Here is a 14,916-nt window from a genome sequence, read left to right on the forward strand (position 1 = left end):
TTGCTTCCCTCTACAGCGCGTGCAGAAAATGCCTTCTTGACTGTTGTTCTAATACCAGGTCAAGTTATTTAACCATCCATCCCAATGCTGTCTTCTCTGCCTGGGAGTGGCTCAGGAAGAGACCTCAAACAGAGATACTCCTGTTTGAAACCCTCAGTCAGCGTAGGCAATAGTGAGATGGATCAATGATTTGACTTCAGATATGGCAGCTTCTTAATGTCTACTTATGCTCCTAACTGGAGATTCAGTAACTGAACGTGGTCATTCTGCATGCAGAACATGTGCTCTGCCACTCTTCCTCAGATATGAATGCCTATGTCAGGATGGCATGTAATGCTGTAAGTTGCAAGGCTGCCTGTATTGGTCATGTGTCACTGCCATTTGCACAGTACATGTTATGTTTTACATGCATTAAACATGCTAACCCAGAAATTAATATCTGTGTCAGAAATACCCCAATATTAATGATTATTAAATAAAATTCTTCGGCCTATTTCAATCAGACTGTTTCCTTAACCAATGCAGGATTTGGGTTTTCTTGTATTTTGTTTTTAGTGCTTTGGTATTTTATGGATTTTCAAGTTGCTTTGAGACTGTGAAAAGTAATGAATAAATGTAAATAACAACTATGGTAACAGACTGTTTTCTTAGTTTGAGAAAGAGCTTAGAAAAAGCAGCATGTGTCGTAAAAGATCTGAGTAGGAAGGGAACTATGAGAGCAAATGAAGAGAATTGTCTAAGGTCAAGCTTTTCCAGGAGAGAGAATTGCAGCCTCAAGGAAGTGTCAAAGCAAAGTCGCTTTGCATGCCAATTATATTGCAGACTGGGCTTTCACATGGCAGCCAAAATGAGTTCATTGTCCTTTCAGCACACTTGCAAGAGGTTTCATGGTGGGGGTTTAAAGCCGTGCAGGTGGAAGGAACGCACCACCTGAAGTAAAGGATTGTCCTCACCCCTCCACGGGAAATGTGTTGCATGATGATCTGGAGGGCTGAAAAAATGTGGTTCGCTGGGCCAGTCGTGTGAGGTTGCATATGGGTGGTCAGCTTCACATGTTGAGGAGAAGGCATAGCAGAAGTCAAAAGACCGAGACCCAGTAAAACAACATGGCAAATACCATCAAATACCTGTATGTGCAGGCATGGAGCTCTGGATCAGGAGAATTTTAGGCGTATCCCATTATAGACCTTCACACTGAACACCAAGCAAACTACAGATTGCACATGGAAAGTCTTTTGTATGCAACTTATGCTTCCCTCCTAATCCAGAGGTGGAAGTGCTTACTTTCTGGGGAGAATCAGCAGATATTCATGGCTATTTTACCCTTTCTTTGCATACAGATTCTGTCCACCTAGTATTCTATCCCACCCCCAACAGTTTAAAATCATTTCCCCTATGTCAATTCCAAAAGCAGAGATGACACTAGCTAGTGGCTGAGTGGCCTGCCCTCGGGGAAAGCTGTTTAGTGACCACAGGCCAGTAAACTCCACATGTCTGTTATCTTAGCCAGCACACAAATGGATCCACAGGTTTGCCTCCTAGTTCTACTGTAAGATTTGTCGAGGCCCTGCTGATTCTTTGAACTGTGACTATTTCAGATTATTATTTCAAATGAAATGTAAGTGACCACTTATATGTCCTAAAAAGAGGAAATGCGTCATCATCACCACCATAAAAAAGGAATGACACTATAAATAGAATGCAATAGAACGGTAGAGTTGGAAGGATCATCTAGTCTCAACCCCCTGCAATGCAGAAATATGCAGCTGTCCCATGTGGGGATTGAACCTGCAACCTTGGCATTATCAGCACCATGCTCTATCCAACTGAGCTATCTCCCACAGTATTACTATAAATCAAGTAGAAATCCAATATGTCTCGTAGTGGGGAAGTCTGTTACCAGGTAACCTGTGTGCCTGCTTAGTTTATTCTCCAGGTGTGAATGGCTGGTGGGCAACTTCAAGGCCCCCACTCTCCCTTCTTCTGACCATCTTTAAGCCAGACATGGGCCAGTCAAATAGAGGACTGTCCTCTGCAAAGTAGGATACATGGCTACCATGCAAATGTGTTATGGCAAAAACAAATGTGAAAGTCACTGAAAAAGTACATGGTAGATTTTCTGTTTTCTACTCACTCAATTTACTGTACAATCCTATGAGAACATCTATGCATCTGGCCTCACTTCAGGTAAAGGTGTCTAGGATTATAGCCTAAGGCAGCAGTTCTAATGCACACCCTCTACCCTTAGGACGTTACAGATCCACCACAGAATCACAACCCAGTTGCTCACAGCATCAGCTGCCAGAAGTGGGAAATTTTAATGTCTTCAGCTCAGCTAAGTTGGGGAAAGGAGAAGAATTTGGAAGTCATGTATGCAATTAATTAATTAATTAATTAATTAATGCAAGCAATTGATCACATAAACATGATTATTTCATTTCAAAGTTCTGTGTTTAGTGTGCAAGAAATGGAAATAAATGTTAAAAGTCCTGCCTTACGAAAAGGCATTGTCTTCCACTTGTTAATGAGAAGACCCTTAAATGTGTTTAACACACAAACACTTGCACATTTATAGAACTCTGTTATAAAGGGAATGCACAGGAATTGTAGCCTTTTGGGATTATGACAATCATAAATGCAGTGAAAATAAATTGCCACAGACAACACCATCCGGTTGGAGCTAGACAACTCCATCCGATCTCATTTCCAGCAGGAGAACTTTTATTTGATGATGGTGTGATAATAATTTGGGGAGACGTTTCCCATTCAGGAAAGGCCATTCATATTACAAAATGACATTGACCTATAATAGAGCCAGGCAGTGGATGCCAAAGAAAGCAACAATAATTACACCCATCCGGCTGCTTGACGTGTGATCTGCAGTTCTGCCTCATAAGTACAGTTTGTTTAAAATATAGGCAACTCTTTGCAGCCAGGGCTAGAGGAGTGAATAGCTTAATCTGGTCAGTTAGGGTGCTGGACCCTTTAGCAAAGCTCTAATTGATTCCTGATTAAATCAATGAAAGGAAGAGCATATCAAAGCCACTGGGCATGGAGGTAAATGTGTCTTTGTGTTCAACATGCAGGTTTTTAACAAATGTAAATAGTATCAGTACAAGCACAGTCCTCACCCCATACACCAGCTGATTCTATTCTATTCTATTCACCCCATACATCAGCTGATTCTAAAATCTCACTGGAAAGCTCCTCATTGAAATGAATTGGAGTCCTATGATTAAGTAGCAGATTTGTCAACAGGATGCTGTGTATAATCTAAAATCAGCATGAGCTTTCTTCTCTCTGTTGAGCTCGTTTCACAACAGCTCCTCTGTTTTTGATATTTTAAATTGCTGCGGACCTACAGTATCTTTGTGGCGGGCACTTCTGAGAGCTGAAGTTCTAGAATAAAAGCAATACATAACAACATTTCTCCCAATAGTAAAACAATATATATAGCAAAGTGTCTGTAAGATGGAGAAAAAGAAGAAAGCAGAGGAAATGAGGTCACAGGGAGGGTGGGCTTAGATTCCCCATGAATTCGTCAAGGAAGGATTAATATATGCAAACAAATGAGTTTTAAAAAGCGTTTAGAAATCATTATGCCATCAGAGGATTAGTAACTCTCAGGGAACACAGTTCTGTACAGCACCACCTTACTCAAATTGTCAGGTTTTCTAAAACACTCGTTTGCTTTTCTGTAATGAGCTTAGGAAAGCTTTATCAAGGCTAGCTGGAGAGAGTGGCTGTGACTTCCTTAAGTACCTGGCAGTGCTCAGCACTATATAAAATAATACTTTGGGGAGAAGTGAATAAAAATAGTGTAATATGTTGACAATACTGGTCATTTTAAACAACACTGTTCTTTTTCATTATAATATGACTGGGGTCATTGTGGGTAGTTTGCTATTACAAAGTGAAACTGGAATTATTATTATTATTATTATTATTATTATTATTATTATTATTATACTTTAAATTAGCATGGGGACTTGCTTTCATAAAAGCAAGGTCCTTGTTACCTAAATCAAAACCAGCATTTTAAGTTTTAGGCTGTACACCTGATCTTAGAAAGGAACCAGTCTTGTACCTCTAACAACAAAGGTACAATCTTGTACCTTTTTTAATACTTTCATAAAATGGATTGTGCTGGGATGCAGTATTAGCAACTGCCAAGTGGGTGTCTTTGAGAAGGGTGGAAGCTCTAATTCAATTCAAGTAGGTGATTGGTGCTGTGATTTTCATGCAGGGAGACCTAGAAACTCCAGTTCATAAACTGCATCTGGCAGGAAATGACCGCCATAGATATTTTTCCACCAGTTCTTCTTGGGCATCACCAATAGGGCTGCAAATATATGAACCAGCTTTCACCCTGCTAAATTCAGCAGTATGTCAGCTGACCCAAGGGCAGTTGAAACTTGAATTAGCTGCAGAACATTTAGTTCAAGTTTCAATTGCTCTTTTCAATACCTTGAAGCAATACCACATTCCTTAAAATAACATAAATCTTACCTTGATTGCATGTTTTCCCAGTGTATCCTGGATGACACTTGCACTTGTTTGGTCCAACGCATTCCCCATGTTTACATCCAGGCTGACATACAGCTGTGAATACACGTAAGCAGACTTGTCACTCTTCTTGTCGAACTGAGGTGCACAAACATTATTTGATTATAATGCATTTGACGCAGTGGTCTTATTCACATGAAATGCTACGCCAAACCATGGTTTAGTGAGACTTACTGAGCAAATATCATGGCTGGCTTTGCTCCTCCTCTGGGCCTGTTGCTGCCATGCTACCCTGAGCTAAGGCATGGTTTGAACCTGGGCTTGTGGTCTGTGTCACTCCCAACAATCCACGAGCTTGTCCTTTGCCTACAGGTTGTGGTTTGTTTGGGGGATGTGCCATGAGCCCAATTTTGCACATAATGTGCATAATGCATAGTTCCAGGTACTTGGGGAGCAGCAGCACAGGGTGGTGATGGAAGCAGCTGGATTTCCTCACCCTTGCTAAACCATAGTTTAGGGCCAGTGAGGAGTAAAGGAGAGAGTTGGAGCACAGAAGTGATGGGAAGAAGCAGTGCTCAATCCTTCCCTGTTCACCACTTTTCTGCTACAACTCTCCCCTGCCGCCCAATATGCTTCCATTAAAATACACACAAACAAGGGGGGAAATGGCTAGCCTCACTTTTAAGCAATTTAATTTAAAATGCAAAATATGACATGTGGGTTGCTGAGGGAATGTATTGTATGTCCACTACAACTTCCAATGGCACTATGAAGAACCAGTAAAAAAAGGATATAGCAAAATAATAGGCCTATGCATGTCTACAACTAAGCTGCATTGAGTGCATTGGGATTTATGCCCAGATGTGGCTGGGGCAATGCAGCCAGATGGGCGGGGTATGAATAATAAAATTATTATCATTATCAGATATGTATAGGCTTGCAAGCTAAGTGTAGTGTGTATAGAGCCTAAGAGTCCATACATTCATACCATAATAAGGTGATAGTTATTAAAAGGAATTTTTAAAATATATCCTACAGATGCATGCATTGTGTATGTTTTATGCATATTTTGGAATGCCATGCTTGAACTTTTCCTGCTATTAAAACTTAACCAGATGTATCTGGACACATGTTGGGTCCCTCTTTCACCATATATACCAGTACATAGCCTCATGATCCAGTGTTGGTTCATTATTTGTAGGCAAGGAAGAAGCTTTCAATTAAATGAAGAGTAGCCCTTAAAAGCTTCTCTAGACAGGCACTGCAAATGTATTTTCTTGTCAAAAGCATCTCCATGTATCTAGCATGGATGACACTGAAAACATGGAACTTGATAGGTTGGCAGTGACATTTCCTGAATTTTCTATGAAAAGTTAGTGCATAAAATATCACATTTCTAGAGTAGAGGGTTGGTGGGGAAGCAACCTAAGTCAATGATTAAACTGCCCTTTCTGATTAAGGGACACATAACTATCCTAGTTGTGCTATTAGTTTAAGTTTTCTTAATCCAAATAAAAAATAATATGTAAGTTTATAAAACACGTGCTTCATTCATGAAACGTATTTTACTATAAAGCCGTTGTAATGGTTTGATGTGCACATTTACAACCTTTTAATGTGCTTTCCCAAAACTTTATTGCGGGCAGCTGGCCTTTAATCTTTAAGCAGCTCTCTCTCTCTCTCATATTGGAGTGACAGTGCCAAATGTTGGACATATGCTTCCATATGCAATGGGGAGAAGCACTGGAGAACTAAACTTGTGGCCATCTTAAATAAAACAGGTATTGGAATTCCAATCACCCACCAAATTATGGCATTATTATTAGGATTGTGTATGAGAAAACCAGTGCAAACAACATGCTGCTACTGTTTTTGAAAATGGCTTTCATACTGCACATACAGTTGCTTTACCAAAAAATAAAAATCAAGTCCCAGGTACCTAACCAGCTAAGCTACTTACATTTTATGTAGCAGTAAATCAATATTGCACATCAAGATAATATATGACAAACATTCCTTTGTATGGTACATAATGTTGGAACACCTCCAGGAAAGTTCAGTGCAAATTACTCATACACCGAAGTCTGAAGCAGTATTTGCCAAATCTTATGTTGCAACAGAGGCTGAAATTGGCTTCAAAAAATTAAGCCACCATGTTGGATGAGTTCACCATTTCCCCCCCACAAGAGCTGGGAGGCTCTGGGGCAGATTTGATCCTCATTCTCTGCCAATATTTGGTCAAATGGCATCAGTCCAGGAGCCCTTGTTGTGCCTTGCCTTAAAACTGACAGGTGTGAGGAAATCTCACATTTGTCAACCTTGCTCAGAAGGCACAATCGCATCCCTAAGCCTAGCTGACTAGGCAAAAGAGACACCAGAAACCAGAAGGCAGCCTCTTGTTCTGTGAGCTGATTGATAAAATACGTATGCTCACCAGAGTGTGTCTGAAAACTCAACATGGCAAGCGGAGTTGGGGTTCCCAGTTTTCGTAAAAAGTAGAAGGAATCAAACAATTGTTTTAAAATGTATACCATGCCAATCATGTGCCCCCTTCCTCTGCTTATTTACTGGGAAGCTCTGCTAAATTAAACTGAACTTTCTTTCAAAAAGTATTCAGAAGAAAGTCCAGTTGAATCCAGTGGGGCTTGCTCCTGAGTACTCGTGCAGAACAGCTCTATGCTTATTTACTCAGAAGAAATAAGTCTTGCTATACTTAATGGGTCTCTCTCCCAGGTAAGTGTGTATGGGTGTGTGCTACTCACACCGATTTCAAGTCACAATGAGGTAAGACCTCTTTAATAAATTGTAAATATATTACAAAACATATTAATAGCATCCATAAAGGGATAAAGCAAAGTATTTGGATCTTAAAAGCTAATCATTTAAATATCAAATCATATATATATATATATATATATATATATATATATATATATAATGTCTACATTAGTCATTAAATACATTCGTGAAGTGCTGCTATCACCCTAAAATAATAAGCAAAGTAATTACATGCATATTTCTTGTTGGGTTGTTATATCATTCTTGCGCTCCATGCATGACTTTAGAGATCATGCCTCCAAAACACCATCTTGCCAAAATTATTTTGAGAAATATGTTCAGCTAACCTTTGGGCTGGCACCTTATCCTGGCTATTCTCTGCCTTAAGATGTAGAAAGCTGCAAAACAAATGTCCATAAAAAGCAATTCCAGCTTTTTGTCTTTCCCTGCAAGGAGGATGGACTTGGCTTGGATTTTATCAACTTGCTACATTCCCGGTGACTTACACACATTCAACATTCAGAGCTTTTCTTCTGAAATAAAAAAAATAAACTGGGACACGTTTAAAAATAGAAATGTCTTATGTCACTATCTTGTTATGAGACGTCTGCAAACAGATGTTGCAATGCACTCTCTATGAAAGTTACAAAAAGGAATGATGTTGTGCTATTCTTATTTCACCCATCAAAGAATTCCAAGTAAACAGTGAATAGGACAGTGTTTCCCCCCACTTCCAGCAGCAAAGGTATGCACCATTCCGCAGTCTAAATGTAATGCATCTTACAGAACAGTGTTGGGTTGTGGGGGTTTTTTGCCTTTAAAGAGACAGTATCCCTTCATATCCAACTATAATAACAGATTTCCCCCTAATTGTCTTCAGGGTGCTAACTCTGGTTAAACTGACATCACTTGAAACTTGAATAGATTTTTAACAGTTGGGGACCAATAAAGGAACCAGCCATCTTTTCATTCTGGTTTTCATTAAACCTAAATAAAGCTTTCGGTCCACAAACCCTTTTGACTTCCCTAATGACAGATCACGTGAAAGGCAGATTGCCGTACTGTAGAATCAAATGGAAATTAGATGAAATATGTTTGGCTTCAAATACTCTGCCATGCCTCAACAGCTGATTATAGTACTGGATTATTTAAAAACATGCAAAATATCAAGTCCAGATTTTGTTTTATTGCATTAACAAGATGGGATTGCAACACATCTGGAGCCTAAGAGTTCGACTTCAGTATCACTTGTGTGAGTTTAAATTCTGATTTAAAGAGGAAGTTCTGACTCAAAGCCAGACCCTGATGAAGCTCAGGGCCAAGTGCTCACTTCTACCTTTTCAAGGAGTGTGGGCAGCAGGGCTTATCCTGCTCTGCATTGCAACATGCACCCCCTATATGTACACCATATTGTGTGAACCATCTGTCCAACACCAATGGAACAGTTTGCCAATAAAACAGCAGCAAGTGGTTTGGAGGGGAAGTTTCAAAGAGGCACACCGGCACGGCTTTTTGCCCCCTAAAATATCTGCTACTGAAGGCCACTTTTGCTCCTGGGCACATGTCTCTCTGTGTTGGTGCTGAAGCAGCAGGATTGGATAGATATGAGAGGAAAAGGTAAGTCTCTTTAAAGGTTAAGGAACCCCTGACATTAGGTCCAGTCATGGCCGACTCTGGGGTTGTGGGCTCATCTCGCTTTATTGGCCGAGGGAGCCGGCGTACAGCTTCCGGGTCATGTGGCCAGCATGACTAAGCCGCTTCTGGCGAACTACAGCAGTGCACGGAAACGCCGTTTACCTTCCCACCGGAGCAGTACCTATTTATCTACTTGCACTTTGACGTGCTTTCAAACTGCTAGGTTGGCAGGAGCAGGGACTGAGCAACAAGAGCTCACCCCGTCGTGGGGATTCGAACCACCAACCTTCTGATCAGCAAGTCCTAGGCTCTGTGGTTTAACCCACAGCGCCACCCGCGTCCCAAGACCTCCTAAATGTAGCACAGTACAAAACAATACAGCCAAATTTCACATATATACCTTTTGTCCTGAGTTTTGTCGGAAAGCAAATGGTGCCAATTACATGTATGGGGAAAATGGGTCTGTGTGCACATGGGGAAGGATACTGTTTCCTTAATACACAATTCATTTTTCTGCAGTGTTTTGCTTAAAATACATTTTGCTGTTTTAAAGCAACACGCTGGGGATGGGGGGAGGAGCAGAACAGAATAGCAGAACCTCATTTTTGACATAAACATAACAATGCAGTTCTGTACTATAGGTACAGCATAGTTAAAGATTCACGAATTGAAGTATAAAGAGTTAAAATAAGAGTCCCAAATTAAACAGCTCTTTTAGTGAGAAAGGTCTATTCCAGGTCATCTTCAAGACCATCATTTATTTTCTATTTAAGAGTTCAGATTAGGGCATATTTAGTTATTATACAGAATTGCATTTATGTTCAAGCACACAACCCCCCACCAAAAAACAACAACAACTAGTGGCTTCCCCACTCCCCACCCACCCCAATATCTGTAACTCATGAAGGAATTTCCTATGGGCAACATTCAAAAACGATCCCAACAATTAAGCATAAACATGCATGAAAAGGAATATAAATAATTTGAGATGGCAGAATCTAGCATGTATTTTTATCCCCAAAGCATAAAGGAGGAACAGCAGTTTCTAGAGTGTTGTTTCTTTGCAGCTGTAGCAAGAAGGCAGAAGCATGCAGAGCTCTTGGTTATATAGCAGCATCTCCAGCACCCTCCATAATCGCTTTCGCAAGCTCTGATCTTTCTTACATGCATTCTACTACAAGTAGAATATCCTGCACAGATTAAAGAGTCACGCTCTTAATCTCAGGGAGGTGGGTTTGAGCCTCACACCTGGCAAAAGATTCTTGTCAGTAGGTCCTTTCAACTCTAGAATTCTATGATTGAGTGTTTTGTTGAAGAAGGCTAAGCAATGCAGCCAGTTATTACACTATATTTTTATTATCAAGGATATTTTACTGGTTATGACTTTAAAAACAACAACTTTGGGTCATACCCAGTGTCATGTTTAGTCACTTAGCACTACGCATGCTCTGCTGCTCAAATGTTTTGCACCTGCAAAATGTTGCTACACAAGAGAATGCATAAGAAGATTGCCGAGGACTTTGTTGCACAACAGACTGTGCAACCTGTTGCACAACAAGTTTCCACTAGTGCAACTGTTGCACTGGATTTTTCTGTTGTGCAACATTAAAGCTCACCCATCCACTAGTGCAAGAGCCTGTTTGCTAGCAGACAGATGCTATTGGATGCAGCCCTTTGTCTTATTCTTTAACCGTTAGCTCAGTTGGTGTTAAAAGCTACATTCTGGTCCGTCAGGAGCTTTTTCAGATGTTGCTCAGTGTCACTTGTAGTAGAAAAGTGTCCCTGAAATACAGCTTGCTCAGTGCTGCTGAGCTTTCCCTGCAACGCATAGCCTCAGGATTGTGTTAGGTCCTCCCCAAGTTCAGTGATGTAGAAGAAGAAGAAGAAGAGTTTGGATTTGATATCCCGCCTTTCACTCCCCTTCAGGAGTCACAAAGCGGCTAACATTCTCCTTTCCCTTCCTCCCCCACAACAAACACTCTGTGAGGTGAGTGGGGCTGAGAGACTTCAGAGAAGTGTGACTAGCCCAAGGTCACCCAGCAGCTGCATGTGGAGGAGTGGAGAGTCGAACCTGGTTCCCCAGATTACAAGACTACCGCTCTTAACCACTACACCACACTGGCTCTCAATGTAGTGGGCAGGCAGAGGAGAAGTACCAGAGTTTTTCCTCAGAGCTGAAGCAATGCTGCCCTCATAAATGGGTGTGGGGCACTCCACTTTTTCTAATAATGACAACCCTGTGAGGTAGGCTAGGCTCAGATAGTGACTGGCCCAAGGTCTGATCAGGGATGTGAACCCAAGCTTCACCCCTGTACCACTCTTCATCAGCTTCCTATCCTATGACTGTCAGCTCATCCCAGTATATTAGGTATTTATGCTATGCATTGCTGCTGTGTGTGTGTCTGCGTGCACTTGTATGTGTGTTGGGCTCAACACTGTTGGGCTCTCCTTGGGGGTGTTAACAATGGACTCTCCTTAGGAGATAATACTCAAGGTCTGAGAAACACTGAGCTAGGCATAAGCAAGATTCTTCCAGAGATACTTGCAGTCTATCATTGAGGGGTGACAATTATTTCCCCTGACCATACTCTAAAAGCATGACGTAGACCTGTGTTCTCAGTGTAAGGGCATCTTGCGATCCTGAAATGATCAGAACAAAGCCAGTCAAGTTCAAAAACTTGAGATTACATTCTTTAAAAATCTGTAAACTGTTCTGCTTGCCATGCTTACATTTTTAGAAAGAAGTCCACTATTGCTCTGAAGATGGGGCAACTTTAAAGGCCACATGTGCAACATAGCTTGATTTGTTAAAGCTGCTGTGCAAACAACAAGCAACAATCAGGCATGCAGGTCAGCCCAGAATAGGTTCATCTTACCAAAATAACAACAAAGGCATCTACTGGCATTTTAAAACTATGTTACATAGAACCCTGAGGCTCCATGTAAGCTTCTCAGAGGTTTCTAAATGAGAAGATCAATAATGATAGGCAAGTTTCTCTGAAAGACAGATTGAATGTCCATATATTGGTCCATATATTTAGCATGCTTTCTCGTTTCTCATAGTGCTATTGTACAGCTCAGCAAGCCTGGCGGAATTCTGTGCAAGCTGACAAGACCCTAAGTTTGTGATGGCCATTAACTTCAATAGGTCTACTCTGAGAAATATTTGTTGAATACAATCCAAAAGCTAAGAAATAAAATAAGTAAAAAAAACAAAAAACAATTTAAAATCATATAGCAGCTAGCATATCACTTTACAATTTGCTGCAACAGGCAAAAAAATTCATTAACTGGTCCACCAAGACCTTCAGCAATTTTCAAGTGGTCCAGGTGCAAAAATTTGGCAGTCACTTTATTTGCTGTTGAGTGGTACACAAATTCTGTTAAACAAATAAATAAAATAAAAATATGTGTAGTAGATTGAGCAGAACTGTCACTCCCATTCAGGGGGGAGGGAGAAAGACTCAGAAATGATGTAACCCATATACCTTATATTCAGCTATCTTTGCAAGTAGCCTTTCGTTCACCCAGCTCCTTAAATGCCTGGCATGCTAAGACCTTAATGTAATCGTAGCCAGTATGCAATAGTATCACATAAATACACCATTTGTGTCATCTAGTCACTTAACGTATTCCAGGCATTGCTGATTTCTAATTAAGGGGCAGCTTCTCAGCTGATGCAAAGCAACATTACTTTATAGCCTTCATCATGTGGACAAAGGGAGACGGACACAGTTTTGCCTTCCTGCACAGGGCTGGGGAACTGGGACCAAATTAAAGGACAAGTGGATTCTGAATATACACTAGAGGTGTGGTCTTTCAGATGTTAGACTCCCAGAATGGCTAATGGTCAGGGGTGATGTGGCTGAAGTCCGGCAACATCTGGAGGACCACAGGTTCCCCATTTCTCTCCGACATCCACAATGTTCTAGAAACCCATGTCTTTCAACCAAGTCATGCTTGCCTCCATCTGACAACACTAACAACTCGTCAAATTTATGTTGAGCCGAACCTGCCTTTGCCCCATTTCAGTGCAGCACCAATGCTTTGTGCAACACTAGCCCTGACCGGAGGGACGCGGGTAGCACTGTGGGGTAAACCATAGAGCCTAGGACTTGCCGACCAGAAGGTCCCCACAACGTAACGGGGTAAGCTCCCGCTGCTTGGTCCCTGCTCCTGCCAACCTAGCAGTTCGAAAGCATGTCAAAGTGCAAGTAGATAAATAGGTACTGCTCTGGCGGGAAGGTAAATGGTGTTTCAGTGCGTTGCTCTGGTTCGCCAGAAGCGGCTTAGTCATGCTGGCCACATGACCCAGAAGCTGTACGCCAGCTCCCTCGGCCAGGAAAGCAACCCCAGAGTCAGTCACGACTGGACCTAATGGTCAGGGGTCCCTTTACCTTTACTTTTAGCCCTGACTGGAGAGCCAGAAGCAGATCAGAATCATACACAGCCATGCACTGTTTCCCTTGCCAAGAGCCAGGTCTGCACAGGAGATGGACTTGAGGGTATGCATCCATGGCATGTGGTGAATTTTTTTGTAGGGGAATAGTTCAGGTCAAAGGCGCCAGCTTGTGAAGGCAACTGGGGATGGGCGATGTCATGCATGTGATATCTTGACATCCTGACGTGAGTGTTGTGCCTCTGTCCCTAAACCAATCAGAACATTTCCAGACTTTAGGAATGAGGCACCAGGGGAACATTTAGGTGAATAGCCTAATCACCCTAGTCCACTGACCGTACCCAGTGGGATGCATCCATGTTGGGTCAGAGAGACAGAGTGGAGATTTGGCTACTAACCACCTTGCCCCCCAGCAGTTTCTCTGTCCAAGCTGGCAGAGGTGGTCTTGAGTGTGATGCCAGAAACCCACCAGATGCTTGTCTTGGGAGATTTCAGCATCCATGTGGAGGCTACCTTGTCTGCCCCAGCTCAAGACGTAATGGCTGCCATAACAACCATGGGGCTGTCTCAGTACATCACTGACCCAACTCATGACTGGGCAGTGGGTCAGTGGCGTAGCATGGGGGCTGCAGGGGGGGCCGGCCGTACCGGGGGTTAGGGTTAGGGTGCGCAAATCCACGGGTTAGGGAGCGCAAATTACTTGCATTGCCCCGGGTGCTGACAACCCACGCTACGCCACTGCAGTGGGTTAATGTTTGGGCTGGAGGGGTAGATATTGAAATGATCTCATTATCAAGGGCCAACCATTTCCTGGATTCCATCTTGCCCCTAGAAGCCCAAATGACTCTGGCGGCATGGGATGTCTATTTCCAGCTACACCTGCTAGCTACAGCCTAGACAGGGATATCCTGGCCGCTGTGACCCACATTCTAGTCGATTCCAACTTAAACTACTGCAGGGTGTTCTATATGGGCTGGCTTTGAACACAAGCCTGGTCTTATTTATGTGCATATTGGGATGGAAGGGAAATTCCTATTTTCTGCGCAACAACCAAAACTCTTCTTTGCAGTATATAGAAGTGGCGAAGAGTTGGCATGGCTACAGGAAAAACCTTGAGGCACATACTGCTCTTCATCTGTATAGGAGCAAGGCCAAATTCTATTCCCTCAAAAATATGAGTGGGAGCTTTGCATTTCAATGGAGTGGGAAAAGGCGGACCATTTGCGGATCAGCATTTCTGGACACTTTTCAAAGATTTTTCCTCTCTAAAGTAAACATGCTGAAAGTTCTTACTGAGGTCAAATATGTCACTACCACACCAGCTTAGTTCCTCAGTGCAGGCCCATGCCACCAGAATGTTCTCAGGTAAAGCTCCCATCTATTTCAATCTTCCTTGCACAGGAGGTGGTCTGGTGGATCATGCCCTGGTTTTAGATCACCTGTCCTCAAAGTAAACAGCAGAGGGAAAAGTCTTGAGCATCTCTAGATAAGAATTTGCTTTCATTTGGCTTAATGTCCTTCTATGAGCTACACTTCTCTTTCTTGCCCAGATGGAGGACTAAGGGTTAAAACTCAGTGTGTTTTGCAAGTTTAGCATA

The 14,916-nt window shown here is 42.1% G+C and overlaps 1 protein-coding gene across 4 annotated transcripts in view; it reads right to left on the bottom strand.

Moving 5' to 3' along the window:
* The window catches only part of NPNT (nephronectin), a 62,225-nt gene that overhangs the window by 29,613 nt on the left and 17,696 nt on the right, over positions 1-14,916 (bottom strand). Inside the window, exons 3-5 of one of the 4 annotated variants that reach the window (XM_083756549.1) lie at positions 7,632-7,682; positions 4,510-4,602; positions 954-1,046 (exon numbers count right to left, since the gene is read on the bottom strand). In XM_083756549.1, the coding sequence (XP_083612675.1) occupies positions 954-1,046; positions 4,510-4,602; positions 7,632-7,682 (237 nt within the window). The remainder of the gene's footprint in view (positions 1-953; positions 1,047-4,509; positions 4,603-7,631; positions 7,683-14,916) is intronic. The other 3 variants (XM_083756550.1, XM_083756551.1, XM_083756552.1) reach the window with 3 other exon arrangements.

The sequence above is a fragment of the Podarcis gaigeae genome (genome assembly GCF_964106915.1).
Source record: "Podarcis gaigeae genome assembly, chromosome: 9".
Classification (NCBI taxonomy): domain Eukaryota; kingdom Metazoa; phylum Chordata; class Lepidosauria; order Squamata; family Lacertidae; genus Podarcis; species Podarcis gaigeae.